We start from the raw sequence: 20288 nt of genomic DNA on the forward strand, positions 1-20288 counted from the left end.
AGGTTATCATTTTTCTTTACAAGTTGGTCTAGATGAATGTACAGGTCTTCATATGTGTTCATTAAGCTGCCCTTTTTTAACTTTATGATGGTCAGGTCTTGTTCTATGTTGGTAAATTTATGACCTGTGGCCGTCATGTGTGATCCCATTGCTGAGAATCTTCTATGTTTTTCAGCATTCACATGTTCCAAATATCTAACTTTAAAATTGCGGCCGGATTGTCCTATGTATGTATTCTTACATTCAAAGCATGTGAGTTTATATATTCCGGAATCAAAAAATTTATCTTTTTCCGAGAGATTTATTGTATCATGGTTGAAAATACTATGTTTCATGTTGTTATTGGTGGAAAATGCAATTTTGAAATTTTTTCTTTTAAATAAATTTGTTATTACATGAATGTTTGGATTATTATATGTGAACTTGATATATTTTTCAGTTTTACTAGGTTCGACTGCTAATTTAGATTGTTGCTTCTCCGAAAATTTATTAATTATTTTATCAATCATGTTATTGTTGAAACCATTCAAGAGGGCTTGTTGTCGGATAAACAACAGTTCTTTATTCCTTTCAGATTTGGATAAAGGAATACTAAACGCTCTGTTAACGTAACTATAATATGCTGATCTTTTCTGTGCCTCAGGGTGTAACGAGTTGTTCTTGATAGTGGTCAGTGTGAAAGTGGATTTTCTGTGTATTTTGAAAGAAAATCCTTTTTCTTCTCTTGTTGTGACTATGTCCAGAAAATTCAGTGATTTTTCAACCTCTTCTTCTAAAGTGAATTTTATATTGGAATCCAAATTATTCAATATATTTAAAACTTTATTGCTATCGGTGAGTCTGTTATCTATTATAGCGTAAACATCGTCCACATAACGTGTCCAAAAATCCAAACCCTCTATTTGATTAATAATTTTCATGTGTTCCAAATAGTCTAAGTATATATTAGCCAATATTCCTGATGCTGGGGCTCCCATTGAGAGTCCTTTTTGTCGGTAAATTTTATTATTAAACGTAAAATAATTTTGATTTAACACGAATTTTAAAACATTAATAAAATCTTCAATTTCTGGTATGCTTACTAATTTGTTCTTCGTTAAATTCTTCTTAATGATTTTGATAGTGTCTTCTATTGGAATGTTTGTATACATGTTGGTTATGTCAAACGAACATGTCGTGTGAGATGATCCAAGTTTAAAATCCAAACATTCATGTAATAACAAATTTATTTAAAAGAAAAAACTTCAAAATTGCATTTTCCACCAATAACAACATGAAACATAGTATTTTCAACCATGATACAATAAATCTCTCGGAAAAAGATAAATTTTTTGATTCCGGAATATATAAACTCACATGCTTTGAATGTAAGAATACATACATAGGACAATCCGGCCGCAATTTTAAAGTTAGATATTTGGAACATGTGAATGCTGAAAAACATAGAAGATTCTCAGCAATGGGATCACACATGACGGCCACAGGTCATAAATTTACCAACATAGAACAAGACCTGACCATCATAAAAAAGTTAAAAAAGGGCAGCTTAATGAACACATATGAAGACCTGTACATTCATCTAGACCAACTTGTAAAGAAAAATGATAACCTTAATGAGGCTGTAGAATTTAAGAATCCATTATATTATCAAATTCTAGTATATTTGAAAATGCTTGAGAAGGATCACGAAAAAAGAATTGGAATTTCTCCACCTACAGATAGCCCTACAGCTTATTCCTCCTCAGTTGAAGCTATAGGTGACAGCAAGGAAGTTCTTGACACACCTATATCCCCCGCTCCTCCACCTCCTCAGGTGCAAGAGCAAGGAAGAACGCATCGCCAATATTACACCCGGCGCAAAACTGTGAAAGAATGACAGGAGTTACTGTTCCAAAGGAAAGCAGGCTTAATAAGATTTGACAAATAGGAATTAGTTATATTTTCATCTACATTAATAATAAGAGCCGCACTGTGATATCAGGATTTCTTCATTTCGATAATTACTTATAAATTGTATAATTTTTAATTTATAAATTGATCTTGTTTCATGAATTATTAAGAAAAGAATATTTATTAGGACAATTTCTCTATGGAATATTGTACAAGTGTTTCCTTGACGACTGCTTTCTATTGTAGAAATAATTTATATATTTTCTCTTGAGTTATTTGTTTGTTTTAGTCTTGTCAATCTTATGTTAATTTTAAGGACACTTCCTCTAAAGCATTACTTTGTTAATTTTATATATTTTTCATCTAAACAGTGTTATGTGGCTGAAGATGTTGATAATATACGAAACATGTACCACTTTTGACCATTAAAAATTGCCTTAAGCAATCATTGTATCGACTAGGTGGAAAATAAATAAATACTTAATTGTGAATCTATTGAAGTGCGATACGGACCATGAAGCTGATTTTATGTAACACTTATAGATGGTCGTCACATTTATCCTATTTAAATACAAGATTGACCAGAGCGCACGGTATTAAAGGGATGTTTAGGATCTTCACAAAATAAACGATAACGTATAGATATTCGGTCATGTCGTAAAGGGAATATGATCTCCTATGGTAAGTAAATCATTTCTTTGCTAGTTGGATATTTTGTAGATCATTTGAGTTGATGCCTAGTGCTGATGTAGTTATTTCAGGCCAAACGTCGCAGTGGAATCCGGAGGCGCAGAATCAACGTAGTTAGAGAAGGTTATTGTAGATGTTGCAATGTCTATTGATGTCCTTTATTTAGGTGCAGTCTTCGATGAATGTTCGAGAGGATCGAGTCTGTCTTTTAAATGCATGATTTTGGTGGATGACATATTATGTTACGATCCTGTGTCTTTCAAACATTTCTCTTGCATTTATGATGATTTATGAATTTAGAATAACGGTGTTTTCAAGTTGCTAGGTAGACAGTTTACCGATAAATAATGCGATGATTAAAATTAGAATGACGGAATATTATGAGATATTTGAGTAGGAACAGCATTCTGAAGTGGACGATTCTATAATTCCCAGTTATTTATTTCGAAATGCGTGATGGATAATAGATCTTTCAATGTAAGCCTTCAGCAGTGGGACACTTTGTCTCTTTTGTTTTCGATTTTCTCTTGATTGACGATGTTATAATTTCTTTGTAACAAGAGCATGAAGTTAGGTGTTTATTTCAATTTTAACGTAACATTTATTTTTCCTTTCTACATCCGTTTGTGTTGCTAATAATTTGCTCATTGTGTAACTGACATTCGAAATTATTTTTAGTCATTAAACGGAAAATCCTTCCATAAATGAAACATTTCACAGAGTTCTCATTTGATGTAGCGTAGGAATACTAGGATAGTTATTTAATTTAGGATAAAATGAAATGATGATCAATGTATCTTGATGAATATGCCAATATCCTAGATCTCTTAGCACTCACGTAATTTTGGGCAGAAAATGATGATTACTTTCTACGTTTAAAATACACTGATAACAGTCCACTATACAAACCTGTGACCCGACTCGTCGGACTTGCACGTCCCTAGAGTGGAGGCTTCATTGATCTCCGACTGCTTTGCTTTGCCGCGGCGAAACCCAACACTGAGATACAGAATTGAAATGTGCAAAATGGTCACAGGGATTGCTGTCAGGGCTCAATACGAACAATTAAACACTACATATTATAGTAACATTTTCAAGTCATTCATTCCACTTACGTTTTAAGCAATTTTAAAGATTAATATTTGTTTTAATAGACATAATATAATCTTATTGATTATTTTTAAAATTTGTATTTTATCAATGCAATATTAGACGTTTTTTCGTTATATGTACCAGGATCAGGGCCCTGACCCACCATGGATCAAGTTATCTTTAGCTGATGATGCTCACTAAGATTGAGCGAAACATGTCCTAAATATAAAGGACTATTGTGTATTTATTTATTGTGGTTTTATTAATATAATAACTTCTTATTCTGAAATCCAATACGGTTTTATAATGAGATTCATAACTTGTAATAAAAATGTACTTGTCACTTTACTGAAAAAGCTATTGTATATGAAATGTAATTATTGTGTCTCCTTAAGAAAAGTATGTACTGTACTGTCCCTATCACGAGCCAGAGGCTCATGGGACCTTTTGTCACCAATAAATAAATAAATGTTCCAGTACTTTTCTTCTTTTAATTTCCATACTTTTATTTTCTTCTTTCTTGTCCTTTATTCTTTCCATTTTTCCTACATCACTGCTCGATGATCTCCATTGAAAGCACCTCCCGGAAGAGCTGTTATGTCTAATAAATGTCTATGATTTTCTTTTCCGACCAAACAATAATCTCTTACAGTCTTTGTCCTTCTCTCATCCCAACTATATCTTGTAACCTTCCAACAATTTTTCTTTCTAAACCACACATTGCCCACAATCAAACTATATTTGTAACAAAAATCTATCTATTTTTCATTTCTTTTTTTCCATATCTGTAAGGTTCAGCTACTTCTTCCTTCCCTAGTCTTTCAATTCCCACTTGCTTATTTAAGTCACCCACCACATCAGTAATTTCTCTTTCCAATTTCTTCAGAAATTCCTCAGTATCTTCTTTTCTGATTCTGGTCTGGGATGCATAGAGTTGCATACCTGCCAACTTTACAAAACCAAAAATCAGGATATTTTGATACGAAAATCAGAAAAATCAGGAGATACAATTGGTCAAAACTGCTTATTCTACATGTCTTGCACAATACAGGAGTACTAGGCTACAAGGCTACAAGGCTAAAAATTGGACATCTCAATTCCCTCACAGGAAATATGTGAATGAGATGATCGGTCTCTGATAGCCTTCCAAAAGTAGTATGAGCTCATGCTCGACACGTGTGAATCAATCATACACTTAGATGCCATTACTTTGCAAATGCATAGATTAATACGTATATTGCATCATGCGCCCGCGCGATTATGCGAAGTGCAATGCTATTTTTATCAAGTAACAATTTAAAATTCGCCAGAATTGTCTCCAAATGGCTCCTAAAATCTTTTAGAAAAAGTCACTAATCACTATCTTTGGAATTATGTCGCTAAATTAAAGAGACTCCAAAACTAGCAACTAGTCTCTAGAATCGACTAGACTAATGTGAACGAACATGAACAAAGCACGCGAGAACGAGAGATTGACAATCAATATACGCGTCGCAATATACAGGTTTCAATAAACATCACACATTCGCACGCATTTCTTGTATTAATAAAGGTCGATATTTAATTTCAAAGCGAACAATGAGCGAAGGATTTCCGGCCACTGGCGAACAAACCTTTTGTTTTTGAGGTGTTTAGATTGTCAGTAATTATGTCACCTTCTCTGGACATTATCATTGACACATCATGGCTCATTCCTTTTCTTATCCTAACATAATTATAGAGATTTTTCCACCTGTTTGTCTCTGAGAAAAGTATATCTTTGTACATCTATACAAAAAAAAAATCATCTGCGGCTAACAACCGTAGTTGTAAATCAAAGCTTGCTTCACTTAAGGTTGATAACCTTTGATAGTCAGATATGGAAAAGTCTTTTAGTAAAAGAATTCCACCGTCCAACCCTTTAAGGATGGAGAAGATGACATCGGATTCGGTGAACACTAAAAAATACATACATATAACCAAATACACAAACACAGAATCAAACATAAGCATATTAACTACATTGCGACACACAATATAAACTCCTTACTGAAAACCGGAAAACAGGTGAATTAGATAGGCAAAAACGTTCTTCTGGTAGGACTCCAAGAAATGAAAAATTTAACAGAAGATCCATTTGAATCTCAAGGTTATAGAGTGCATAATGGGAAGCCAGGCCAAAGAGTCATGAAACATTGTCCCCAATTTGGTACAGGATTTATACTGAATTTGAAAATAATAGATTCTGTAATTGATTTTAAAGCCATCTGACTGAGAATTGCAATTCTAACTTTACAAACCACAAACAAACTTTACACTATCATGAATGCTCATGCCTCTACCAATGAAATAATTTCCTAACAAAAACTCTGTAAGAAGTATATAATTTCTGGGATCTTGTTGATCAGACAATGAATAAAATAAATATGAATAACGTCAAGATCCTTATAGGGAACTAACGCTCAACTGGGTAAGGAAAAGAAGTATCGAGATGTAGTAGAAAAGTGGGCTCCTCATAAATATACCAACAGAAATGGCCAAAGACACAGAGATATGCAGAACCCATGGACTAATCTCCAAATCTACACACCGTATTTTAAAAGAAAACCACACAAACTTAAAACTTGGAAACATCCTGACTGGACAAAAGAGGAATGGCAGCAAGACCACGTATGTATTGTGCCATTTCACTGTTTCCAACAAGATCTAATTGGAATGAAAATGGAGTAAACTCATCAGAATGTCGATAGTAAAGCGTCAGAGTACTACTATGAGCCGAAGGAGTAATGTTTTCGTCAAGCGCTCGACGAGATAGGAGCATAGAAGGCGGTGGTAAAGAAAGACTTGAGAAGATTGAGTTATTATTAAAAACTTAACATTCGATTCGCACAGACGGAGAACATCAGGGACATACTCAAGAGGAAAGAAAACATCGTTTTATCAAAATACTGGTCATAAAATAGAGAGAAACCTGTGTTCACAAACTGTCCTACGAAATATTAGCGCTCAAGAATATTTCACTCCGTGAAATTAAATTGTACTTTTGGAATATAAAGACTTCCACATTGCTACATCACGATATCTACCTAAGACGACGTATTAGCCGATACAATCAATTCCGAGAGGCTATATAGCTGTAATATCGACAGGGAGAGAGAGAGGAGAAGAATATATATACACATATATTTCCATAATTCAATTGGAATACTCATTTTTACGCACTGCAAATTTTAGAACACTTCCAAGTTCAATTTTCTAAAGAGCAATATTCCTATATCATATTCAGATTGTAGAAAAGCATATCCATAAGATGACGACATTAACCAAACTGATGTCTTGTTTTGTTCCGATTACTCGAGAGACCAGCGTCAACATGCACAAAGAAAATGGAGGCGAAGCTACCTAGGTTATGGCGACACGGGATGACGTTTCCAGCCCATGAGGACCGATAACCAGCCGAGACAGTCCCAGATGTTCCCAAACAGATGAGGGAAATGCCTTGAGCCAAGCCTACATGTCCATCCACCCGGACATGAGATGACAACGGGGGGAATCAGAGCAAAGATAAGTTTCTTTAAGTCAATGCTATAAATGGAAATTCATTTATTTTTCAAAGTGCTATTTTAATTAATGTCAGTGAGATGATAACACATTGGAAGACGAATACCATAGTTAGGTTAAAGGACGATAGGTAGATCTTTCCTCTAATGCGGAACCCATAGCCCATAAACTTTGAGTAGCGAGAAATATGATAATATTCGAGCTAGCCTAGATCTCATGCAGTATGGGCAAATTCTTTCACAAGGAAATCCACAATGTCAAAGTTCTTAGAGGAACGGACACTGGTTCAGATCATTACTTAATTAAAATCAAGATTAAATTTACTCCATTAACAAGGAAAAGACAAAATAGAGTTGGAGAAAAAAGGACATATGACGCTCATCAGTTAATGCAGAATGCCCAGTATCGGCAGAGAACAGGAACTACAAGACTAACAAACAATTTAGATGACCTAATACGAATTCTTGAACAGAATGCAGAAGATCTAGCTCCATTAAATCCACGGAAAAGACATGCCTGGTGGACCTCTGATTGTGATAGAATACATGAAGAAAGACATCAAGCTTGGTTGAAATTTCAAGCCCACAAAACAGAAGAAAATGCCACTAACCTCAAGAATATCAGGAAAGAATTCACCCAAACTATTAGAAGAATTAACAGAAAATAACAAACAGATTTAATAAACTCTATTGAGGAAAATTATTACCAAACCAATTCTAGAGATTATTACAAAGCCTTTGTGACACAATTACAAAAATGCAACTCCCAACATTATTGTTGAAAAATAAAGATGGAAAAATAGCACATAACAGTAAGGAAAACTCAGAAATAATGGCGGAAGCATTTAACAAGCTCTTGAACAGTGATGAACCTGAAAAGCTCTTATTAACTGATACTCATACCCCGATAAAATCTAAACCAGAAAATATAAACCCACCTACAGCAAAATAAGTTGAAACAGTGCTTAAGGAAATGAACTACAAAGTGTGTGGAGACGACCAGGTTTTCGCAGAGATGTGGGAATACGCTGGCAATGCGACTCAGACATCCCTCCATATGATATTACAAAAGATTTGGATATCAGGAAAATTCCTTGAACTATGGACAACAGCTATAATTAATCCAATTCATAAGAGAGGTGAAAGAAGTAATAGAAGTAACTATAGAGGTATTACCATCCTTGACTGCACGTATAAGATTTTCTCTAAGATACTATATAATCAGATTAAACAACAACATGATCAAGAGTTAGGTGAATACCAGGGAGGCTTCAGACCTTGGAGAAGCTGCTCTGAACAAATAATAACTTTGAAGCTTGTCATCGCATATTACAAAAAACAAAACAAGCCCCTTTCAATAACGTTTATAGATTTCAAGAAAGCTTACAACTCCATCCACGGACCATCATTATTAACAATTTTAAGACATTTTGGACTTCACCCAAAGCTAATCAAATTGATTGAACTTACTCTAACTAATACAATTTCTAAAATTAAATTCAGAGAAGAACTTTCTGAACCATTCTTGGTAACAACTGGTTTAAGATAGGGTAACAGACTGTCACCTCTTCTTTTTAACTGTGCAATAGAGTACGTTACGAGGGAATGGTACAAGAACTCAAAAGATATAAAAATTGGAACCCAGAAGGATGACATACATTTGAACTGTCTAGGATTTGCTGATGATCTAGCTCTTCTATCCAATGATATTCAGGACACAACAAAGCAACAAATAAAATCTTTATAGGAAATAGTTAAAAATATTGGTTTGAAAATTTAATTAAAAAAACAGAAATTATGCTAATTCAACTTCCGCTTGCAAACAAATTTAAGCTGAGAGACAAAGATATAAAAAGTGTAGAAAATGTTAATATTTAGGTGAAATAATTACATGTAACCTGAATGAGAAACTAGCATGGCAAAAAGAATAGATAAACTGGTTACAGCACATCATGTCACCAAGAATGCATATAATAAAAAGTGTCTCTCAATAGCAACCAAATTGAAACACTACAAAACAGTCACTCAGCCGAAATTACACATGCATGTGAAACATTATTCAAAACAACAAACACAGTTGCAATAGACAGAGTACTCAAGTTAGAAAGGAGAATAGTGAGAGCCTGTTTAAACAGAAATTATCAAGTGAACGGAGTCTGGAGACTAGCTTCCAATAAAACAGTTTATAAAGAAATAGAACTTGTGACTAGCACAATTTAAAAAAAATGGATATCATTCTTAGGGCATCTAATACAGTCACCAGAAAATAGAATCAGTAGAAAAATAATAGAAAAATTAAGGAAGAGTAAGAGTAAGAATAATATTAGATAGATCACAGAACTTAAAAAAGACACGAGAGAGTTACATATTACAATAGAAGATTTAAAATTCAAAACAAATACACTCACGATATAGAAGGATAAACAAACTAGACTACAGACAAAAATCAACAAGCAGGGAAAACGAAGAGAGATTCCAGAAGCAGAAAGAGAATTACTTTCAGAAAGGATGAAACAGTATTGGGCTGACAAAAAGAAAAACCTCCATAAAAAAATTAAAATATATATCAATAACATGCAAATTCTAGATGACTGGAAGAAAACAACTGCAGTCCTTATTTTTAAAGGGAGAAGAAGACTATCAATGGGCAACTGTAGGCCCAGCAATCTTACATCCATTGTATGTAAAGAAATGGAACAGCTCATTTCAGAATATCTAAGGGAACAGGGAAACACGGGGGGGAAGAGGAATTGTGGATTAATGACTGGCAACTTCGTTTTAGAAAAGGATCATCCTGTTAAAGCCAGATATTATTGCTCTTTCTAGATATTAGCGAGTCACAGGATAAAGGTGTACAAGCTGATGCTATGGTAATTGATTTTGCTAAAGCATTGGTGTAAGGGTGGCTCTGTGAAAGAACTTTTGACAGACAGCACACAAAGAGTAAAAGTGGAAGTCAATACTCCAACAAAGTTTCTATAATGTCAGGAATAGTACAGAGTTAGTGTTATTGGGCCACTTCTATCAACGATATGCCAAATAAAATTTGAAGTGACTGCAGACTGTTTGAAGACTATGTATAATATACAGAAAAATCTAAAATAATGACTATAACACAAGGTGTAGCTATTAATAAATGGGACTGCTCTTCTGCCTTCTACAGGTGTAGTGGGAGAACCAGGTTCATGCTTAATGATTTCAATCCAAAAAGGTTTTTAATTTTTATTTTTTAGAATTTGTTTTATGTCGCACCAACAAGGATAGGTCTTATGGCGACGATAGGATAGGAAAGGGCTAGGAGAGGGAAGGAATTGGCCGTGGCCTTAATTAAGGTACAGGTAGCAGGTAGGGACCCTCTTAGGAGGCAGCCCTACCCAGGGAGTGCGCCCCTGCCTATGTGAGTCCCAGAGCACACTGACCCGGTGTGTAACATCTGGTATGGGTCCCAGCTCAGGGTTACGAGTGAAGACCTCAACGGCATCTACGGCGGAGAAGGTGGACTTCGGTACGGCGGAGATGGCGGAAGGGGCATACCCGTAGCGTCTGTACTCCAGAGGAGCGGCTACGAAAGGCGCCTGTCTCCATGTTAGGGGCGGCCTAATTTTGAACGTGGCTGTAGGTATAAAATGCCTTTGGGTGTGGCGAGCCCATCGTAACAATAGCCTATATGGACAAAGCAGATATGGTGCCTCGGAAAAGGTTAGGGCGTCCCCTTCAGGTGCTGGGGGAACTGTGAAAAATGGGCAACCAGCACCAAACTACATCAAAATTGCAACAGTTAATGTACTGACACTGACGGGAAAGACAGAAGAACTGGTTGACTTCATGATAGAAAAAGATATAGCCATACTTGGACTGTGCGAGACCAAGAAGAGGGGTACAGGGGAGATCCCTCTGAGAGAAGGATACAGGCTGTATTACAGCGGAGGACCTGAAGCAAAAAATGGAGTGGCCATCATACTTAGAAGTTAAATCCAAGAATATCTGGAATATACAAAGTACGTCAGCGATAGGATGATGATGATGAGACTCCTGTTTGAAAATGGCGTGAAAGATCTATTTCAGTTGTATGCCCCACAAACTGGTTGCATAGATGAACATCTAGAGGACTTCTTAGAGGAAGTGGAGAGACAGATAGAAGATAAGTACTATTGATGGGAGATCTAAATGCACAAGTTGGAATGGAAAGGCAAGGAAAGGAAAATGTTGTAGGGCCCTTTGGATATGGAAATGTAAATCCAGAAGGCGAGTTGTTGGTGGATTTTTGCATGAGGAATCAAATGATTGTTGGAAACACCTGGTTTAGGAAGAAGAACAGTCAGAAGATTACAAGGTATGGCTGGGGAGACAGACGAACAAAGACCATGATTGATTATATAATCATAGAGAAAGAACACCGGAAGAACCTTGTAGATGTAACAGCCATGCCTGAAGAAGCCTTTGGTGGAGATCATAGAGTTGTGATAGGAAAATTGAAAGTTGGAAAGATTGAAAAACCCCAGTTAAGAAGAGAGAAAAGAATTAAAGTATGGAAGTTGAAGGAGAAAAGCATACAAAAAGAATTTCAAAGGGAAATAATACCTTTGGTACCCAGGACAGAGGTGGGGAATGTTGAAGAGGAATGGAAAAGATTTAAGGAAGCACTGGTTGGATGTGCAGAAAAGGTGTGTGGTAGAACATCAGGAAATGTGAAAGACAAAGAAACACACTGGTGGAATGATAGGGTAAAGATTAAAGTGAAGGAAAAGAAAATGGCATGGAAAGCATGGAAAACATCTAAGACTGAAGAAAGTACAAGAAAATATGTGGAGGCAAAGAATTTGGCCAAGAAAGTAGTGGAGGAAGAAAAGAGGAAAAGCTGGGCCTTATTCACACAGACATTGAGAGATGATACGCAGGGCAGCAAGAAATTACTGTATGGTATCTTAAAAAACAAAAAGAGAGATCAAGTAAACACCAGATTTGTGAAGGATGAAGGTGGCATAATTTTAACAAAGCCAGAAGAAATAAGAAATAGATGGAGAGAGTATTTTCAGAAGCTGCTGAACATAAGAACGGATGACAGTCATTCAATGGACGACCAGGAAAGGCAATTAGTTGACGAAGAAATGGATAAAGAAATTACAATGAATGAAATTGAAATGGCAGTAAGAAAGATGAAGAATGGAAAAACTGCTGGAATAGATGAAATTTCAGTGGAGATGATAAAGGCAGCTGGAGCTGTAGGCCTGCAGTGGACATATCGGGTTCTCAGGAATGTCTGGGAGAATAAGGAGGTCCCTGAGGATTGGCAAAGAGGAATAATCATCCCAATTTTCAAGAAAGGTGATAAGAAAGTTTTGAAGAACTACAGGGGAATTACTCTAATATCCCATGTTGCTAAGATAATGGAAAGGATACTGGAAAGTAGAATAAGGTTAAGGGTTGAGAAGCAGATACAGGAAAATCAGTTTGGTTTCAGAAGTGGAAGGTCAACAATAGAGCCCATTTTCATTATGAGACAACTAATGGAAAAGCATTGGGAGTACGGGAATGATATGGTGATGACATTCATTGATAGTGAAAAGGCATATGACAGTGTCCCTAGGACGAAAGTTTGGGACAGTCTGGTGCAAAAAGGAATTGGACAGGGATTAATAAAAATGATCATGACATTGTATAAGGAATGTTGTAGTTGTGTGCAAACACAAGTTGGCAGGACAAGTTGGTTCAAAATAACTAGTGGGCTGAGACATGGAAGTGTTCTATCACCAATCCTGTTTACAATAGTAATGGATGACATCATGAGAACAGCAAAAGCAGCATATGGAGGAAGAGAAATGAACATGATGTTATTTGCAGATGATATTGTGATTTGGGGAGAAGACGACAGGAAGGTTCAAGAACAGTTGAATGTGATGAATGGAAAGATTGAAGAATATGGATTGAAAATAAGTGTAAAAAAGAGTAAAACTCTTGTTATGACTAGAGGGGAAAAAGAAGGGAAAGGTCAGATTAGACTTGCAGACAAGCCCCTGGAAGTAGTGGAAACGTTTAAATACCTGGGGAGTGAATTAATGGAGAATGCTCGACTGGATGCTGAGATTAGTAAAAGGATTCAAGCTGGAAGTTTTTTCTATCATAGTGTAAGAAATATGTTATGGGACAAAGATGGGCCAATGGAAGCAAAGGATACTATGTACAAGATGTATTACGTACCCATAACAACTTACGGAGCAGAAACTTGGACAATGACAAAGAAGGATGAGAGTCGAATACAGGCAGCCGAAATGAAATTCTTGAGGAGTATGATACAGAAGAGTAGAAGAGACAAAATAAGGAATGAGAAAATCCGGGAAGAAATTGGAGTGGAAAAAATGAATGATAGAATAGAGAAGAGCCGACTAAGATGGTTTGGGCACATAAAGCGAATGAGCGACAAAAGAATGCCAAAAAAGGTGATGGAAATGCAAATCCAAGGAAGGAGAGGCCGTGGACGACCACGATTGAGATGGAAGGATACCATCCAACGCAGCATTATAGAAAGAAACCTGGACTGGGACACAGTGTTGGAGGAGGAGTGGTGGAAAGACCGAAGAAAGTGGAGAGGAACCATATTTGCCCCTACCCGGCTACAGCTGGATAAAGGGAAATGATGATGATGATGATGATGATGACCAGCATTTGCCTGGTATGAAAATGGGAAACAGCTGCGCGGTCCTAACCGCACGGCCAACTCACCCGGTAATCCAAAAAGTAGTATGACAAGTATAATAGAAAATCTTGGGTGGGAGAGACTGTAGGCTAGAAGGAAAAGAGCATGGTTATATACCATGTACAATGCCTATGTAAGTAGTCTGAATGGGGAGAGATGAACAATTGACTAGAAAGCCCTGGTACATCAGCACGACCAATCATTCGTGTAAAGAAAAAGGTAGGCCACAGAAAACTATGGTAAATATTTGTTTGTAAATCAGGAAGTTGATAACTACATTGCATTACCTGCAACAGTTTTAGAGCCTTTTCCCAAGAATGCACGGTGCTTCAAAAATAGACTCCACTATCCAGTAAATTTCTATATAATGGGGTCCTATTTAAATGTTAAGCTAATAGTAAGTTATCTTACTGCTCAATCAATTGTAAATTGTGGTTTGAGGCATTGGAAAGAATTTAAGTTGTGTGTGAATTTGTATATGATGGCATATTTACAAGATTAAGTCATTGTATCACTCAATGTACTGTAAACCGTAGTGTTCATCATCACCAATGTCCCACTCCAGTCGCCTGGGTGTGGAAATTCACAAGTTATTTGTAAATTTATATATGACTATCCTGTCATTATTATTCAAGCTCTTCAGACCACTTCAGTCGTGAAGTTTCGATATAAAAGCCTAAGACAGGCATTTTTTTAATTGGAGGTACTCTCTCTCCTAGTGCACCATTACTGCATTGTCCTACAAAGGAGGCTTGCAGTGGTGTCCAAACAGCACACTAGCTGTGGTGTGGCAATCCAACTAGCGAGCCCACTGCCACACTAGGGAAAAATGCTGGTAATTTCACAATTGAAAAGTCCTAAAGAGTTTGAATACTTTTATTTTCACAATTGGGGAAATTACCATAAATTATCTTTATTTCATACTAAGACATAATTGCCATCTTCCCGTACTCAAAAGAACATGGAAAAAGACACTCCAACCCACTGTAATGACTTTTTGCAGTGTTTTATTATAAATCGTTTCTGATCGAACTCCGCTTCATAGCGATGTAAATACATACAGTCAGACAGATCATGAATCAAGGAACACCAAACTTAATCTTGTTGAACTGTTTCTCAGCCTGATTGCAGCACTGTGGTTTCATACCCACCTACAGAAAAAATGGTGTGTCTGCATTCCCAGCCCAAGTAATTAGCCCCCATCACAATAATGACTAACGTCTAGGTTAATCCATTTTGAACAGGTGAATATCGAATATATCACACATCGTGACGAATCAAAATTATTTTATAATTAAATTCATTTACCTAATTTAAAGTAAGTAAATTCACCATAGTATGAAATAACATATTGTACACAGTAGCCACTAAAGTAGCAGGAGGGTACAGCAGAGTAATGTATTCTACCAAAGTGTACCCATACTGACTTATCCAGCTGACTTGGACTTTAACTAGCAGGCAAGAGAGTAGAATTCAAGTTAGTGAGATGAAATTCCTAAGAAGTATGATAGGAAAGAGAAAGAAAGAGTGAGAAATGACGATGTTAGGAAAGAAGTTGAGATAGGAAAGCTAAATGAGAGAGTTGAAAAGAATAAACTAAGGTGGTATGGACACGTAAAGAGGACAGAGTAGAATAGAATTTCAAGACAGATGCTGGAGGCAAAGTGCGAGGGCAAGAGAGCAAGAGGAAGACCTAGAACAAGGTGGATTGAATCAGTGAAGAGCAGCATAACAAGACGAAATTTAAACTGGGACAAGATCGTGGAAGAGGAATGGTGGAAGGAGAAGTGCTGTAAATACCCCAACCCTGGCAGAAGCTGGATACGGGAAATGATGATGATGATGATGATGACGATGGCCACTGAACTGATAAGTTTATGTTACTCGGGCATAAACCTCTCAGTCATAATATACAACACTTTCAGTGGCTGTTGCATAAATTATTACTCCCTCTTGGGAACTTAATTTTTAGGATATCTACTGTCAACTAGTGTTGGCTACTGAATGTATGATTCGAAGCAGTGTATCGATTCATTCAAGTGTCCGAGTGAATCGATTCACAGGAACGGCGAGCTCACGGCACATGATTCAGCTTACTCCCAGCGGACAGTGCTGAGTGGTGCACTCACTGGACGTTGACGGGGAGCCGAGCTTCCGCTGCAGCGAGACAGTGAATCATGGCACATCGAAAGAATCGTGAACGAGCGCAGCTCAGCGAGACACATGATACACACGGCTCCTTATCGGCTCACTGGACACGCGGAGAGCCGAGCTTCCGTTGCAGCGAGACATACAGTGAGCCATGGCACATCGAAAGAATCGTGAACGAGCGCGGCTCAGTGAGACACAAGATACACACGGCTCCTTATCGGCTCACTGCAGTGAGACATACAGTGAGCCATGCTACACTGAAAGAATCGTATGCTATAATGGACTCTCGAGCTCAGCTCATTTGAAAATAATACCCATTTTCATTCACTGTCCTCTTCTTACAGGGAGGTTTAAATAATAGATGGATTTATTTGCAGTGTTAAAAAGGTAGTCACAACATAATTCTGAAGTAGCTAGTAAGTAGGTAGGCTATTAGGTTATACTATTTATTAGTTTAATGAATCTTAGTATTATAACTTAATTGACATTTGACAATTAAACTCGACTCTAGCCTGCCCTATGACTATGAGTCATGCTCATGACCACTCAAAAGTACCCGTTTTATATTGGGAAGAACGGCTCAGTACTCTCTCAGTTCATATGTCACATCGTTGCACAAGACTTCAATCATATGTGGACAGACGCAATAACAGTATGTTGAATCAGAAAACCAGCGGGCTACTGTACATCTCGGGTAGCCTATACAAAATATGACTATTAAAAAAAATCCTCAGCTGATAGAAAAATACTTTTTTTTTTTAAATGACTGAGCGAGTTGTCGTGCGGTTAATACCGCGTGGCTATGCGCTTGCATTCGGGGGGGATGGTGGGTTCGAATCCCACCGTCGGCAGCCGTTAAGATGGTTTTTCCGTAGTTTCCCCATTTTCACACCAGGAAATGCTGGAACTGTACCTTAATTCAGGTCATGGCTGCTACCTTCTTAATCCTAACCTTTCCCACCCTGCGTCACCGGAAACCTTCGATGTATTAGAGTAACTAGCATTTTTTCTAAGGAAGGAGTTCATAGTATGAAGACCAGATGGCAGCTGCGAGCACTGAATGCTGTTGCTGCTGTCTTACCAGCACATACTACACAGATGCAATAGGAGCGGTGACCAATGAGCCGTGAATCGGATCACTGTATCGATTCAGTAACGTGAACGGAATCAAATGAATCGATTCAGTAAAATGAATCGAATGTCCCATCACTACTGTCAACCCCAAGATCTGATCCCATCCAACTGGTGCAGCTTCCCAATATAACCAATGAATGCAACTTAATAGTGAAATAAAAGCATGGAAAACTGGAAATTATTCACATCCTGGAAAACTGTTTATTCCAAAAATGCCTTCTATTAATCTTCCACCATTTGCTTCTCACAATACGCACTTTACCTAATTCCAAGTCCTTTCAATGTATCTTCCAGAATATCTATATTGCCATAGATACAGAAGTATAAAGCTGAATATTACCATTTCAAACTTCATATTCACCTTTGTTGACTGCCAAACATTACCAATCAATGATTCACACAAGTGGAAGATCAAGATATAACTGAAGGTTATATACTCACCTGGAGGAAGGATATCTTCAGTGAGACGAGATGCAGCCGTTGGCACTATTACATTACAGTGAATGTTATTTTTTCTCCCTTCAATGGCAAGGGTGTTACTAAGGCCCACAACGCCCATCTTCGCTGCACTGCAAAAAAATACAAACAGATTTTGATAAATTATCCTATAAAAAAAAAAAAAAAAAAAAAAAAAAAAAAAAAAAAAAAATAATAATAATAATAATAATAATAATAATAATGTGGGAATAGATTATGAAAACAGCACACAGAAAGCAAAAAAAATCCCATTATTATGACTGATAATGTTAACATGGATGTTATTATATATTGATTTTAATTTAAAATTTATGATACTTGAAATTAGAAATTGTTTACCAACAGCTGAGTTAAAATTACTAGATTAGAAGGTGATATTGTTTGCAGTACTGCTGCAAATAGACAGTCTGTTATCCTCAAACACTGAGCCAGTTCATACAAATAAAGTTTTTGTAATAGTTTTGAATTGGCAGCCTTTTATTCAGTCCAAAACAACATTCATTAATATTGGCGCACAACATGGGGCATAGCGAGGAGAAGGAGAATATTTTATTAAAGATCAAACAACGCATACTTTTGTACTTAATACCACTTACTCACCTATTATACCCAGCCCCATTCTAGAAGATTAAAATGAAGGGGAAAAAAGAAGGTCTTATATGCAAATAAGTACGGCACACAGGAAGAAGAACACTCATTTATACTTTATCATAAAACTAAAACAAAATTATAACAGTTCACCTGTAATTGGCCTGACCGAAGTTCCCATAGATTCCAGAATTAGAGGCCGTAACTATAATGCGTCCATAATTCTGTTTCCTAAAATGTGGCCATGCAGCCTGAGTAGTTTTGAATGTTCCTTTCAGATGTACACGCTGAATTAATTCTAGAACAAGAAAATCTCTCTTAGGCATGACACAAAACAAGCTTGACTTCCACGAGAACTGAGAAATATCATACAAACCAAATTATAAATAGAATTATAGAATTCTACTTATAAAAATAATCTTACCCCAATCGACATCACTGATCCTTGCAAAAGATTTGTCACGAAGGATTCCAGCATTGTTCACCACAATGTCAACACGTCCAAAATTTTCTAATGCTGTCTGGATGATTTTATCTCCATCTTCAACTGAATTGTAGTCAGCAACTGCTTTGCCACCTTCAATCATAAAGTGCATCAATCAAACTCTAATAGCTCAGTATAACACTGCTCAGCATTCAGAAGTGTAACCAACCAAGGTGTAACCAACACCTTAAAAAATCAAGAGATCAGAATAGCTTTCAAAACTCAAAATTCAAACCAAAAAATGTTCTTCAACCATAATACAATAAATTCAGAAAATAATAAATACTCAGGCTCCAGTATCTATAGATTAAAATGTAATGAGTGCCTCAGCTCATACATCGGACAAACAGGAAGAAGCTTCATAACTAGGTACACAGAACATTTCAATGCTCAGAAACATAATAAACACTCAGCAATGAGCAATCACATGAAAGAAACGGGGCACAACTTTACCACAATTGAACAGGACCTTCAAATTTTAAAAACAATAAAAAAGGTAGACTTATGACCGAATTCGAAAATTTATACATATTTTTGGACCAAAAATTCAATGCTAATAAGAATTTAAATGACCCAATAGACAATAGAAGCCCTTTATATGACCAAATAGTAACATTATTCAATAATGTAAACCTTCAGGACAAAAAGTTTAATATTTTCAAAACAGTATCAACAAACACCCCTACGTCAACAAATACATCATACCCCCCTCCCCCTCCCATCTTACGTAATTCCCCTCCACGCGCCATTCATAAACCAATAAATGATACACGCCTCTCCGCTTCCCCTACTATTCACAACTCCCTCCCGTTCACGAATCACAAGCCTACAACTCCGCCCCCTCCTACCCATCCCCCTCTGGCCAGACGACATACGTACAACACAAGGAGTAAAAACCGTTAGTGACCAGTATTATCCTAATAGCGCCTCACCAGCTTGTCAAACGGGCCTACAACGCCATAGGTAAGCACCAACATTTTCTCACTAACAAAACTTAAACAAAACCTTCCCATGTTTTCTTTCATTCTCGTCAAAATTAACTACAGTTTTTTCTTCATTTCAGAACCAATCTATAACAACAATAATTCAACAGCCTCATCAAACTTCCATAATACTCTTCAATAGTATAAATTATTAAAATCAACGTTTTATAAAATATATTATCATCAAAGAAGAACACAACAGCTCTCCAACCTTCACGTCAAAAAACCAAATCAACGTTGAGAATTTCCACCCATCATCATCTCTGCAACTTTCTTGATGACTTAATACAAATTAGGCCAACTATAAACATCTGGTGAACTCCTTGTCAACGCAATCTTGCCAAATAAATCTAAAATAACCTACGAAATGTTGACCAATAAATATCACGGACAAATGCATGCCAACGTCAAGTAACTTTTGTCAAGCAATTGGAATGTTTTTCCTTCATATTTTTTATACTAAGCTTTATATTTTGACTTATATCTTTTTACCATATATTAGCAGTTATTGACCTATACTTTAAACTTTGACTACGGCTTTAAGCCATCAACTGTCATTTATAGTC

The 20288-nt window shown here is 36.6% G+C and overlaps 1 protein-coding gene across 1 annotated transcript in view; it reads right to left on the minus strand.

Annotated features, from left to right (window-relative positions):
* Mfe2 (peroxisomal Multifunctional enzyme type 2) overlaps positions 1-20288 on the minus strand; it is a 206971-nt gene that overhangs the window by 149323 nt on the left and 37360 nt on the right. Inside the window, exons 4-6 of the mRNA XM_067151756.2 lie at positions 18680-18832; positions 18409-18553; positions 17632-17759 (exon numbers count right to left, since the gene is read on the minus strand). Of these exons, the coding sequence (XP_067007857.2) occupies positions 17632-17759; positions 18409-18553; positions 18680-18832 (426 nt within the window). The remainder of the gene's footprint in view (positions 1-17631; positions 17760-18408; positions 18554-18679; positions 18833-20288) is intronic.

This window comes from Anabrus simplex, chromosome 7 (genome assembly GCF_040414725.1).
Source record: "Anabrus simplex isolate iqAnaSimp1 chromosome 7, ASM4041472v1, whole genome shotgun sequence".
In the NCBI taxonomy this organism is placed as follows: Eukaryota; Metazoa; Arthropoda; class Insecta; order Orthoptera; family Tettigoniidae; genus Anabrus; species Anabrus simplex.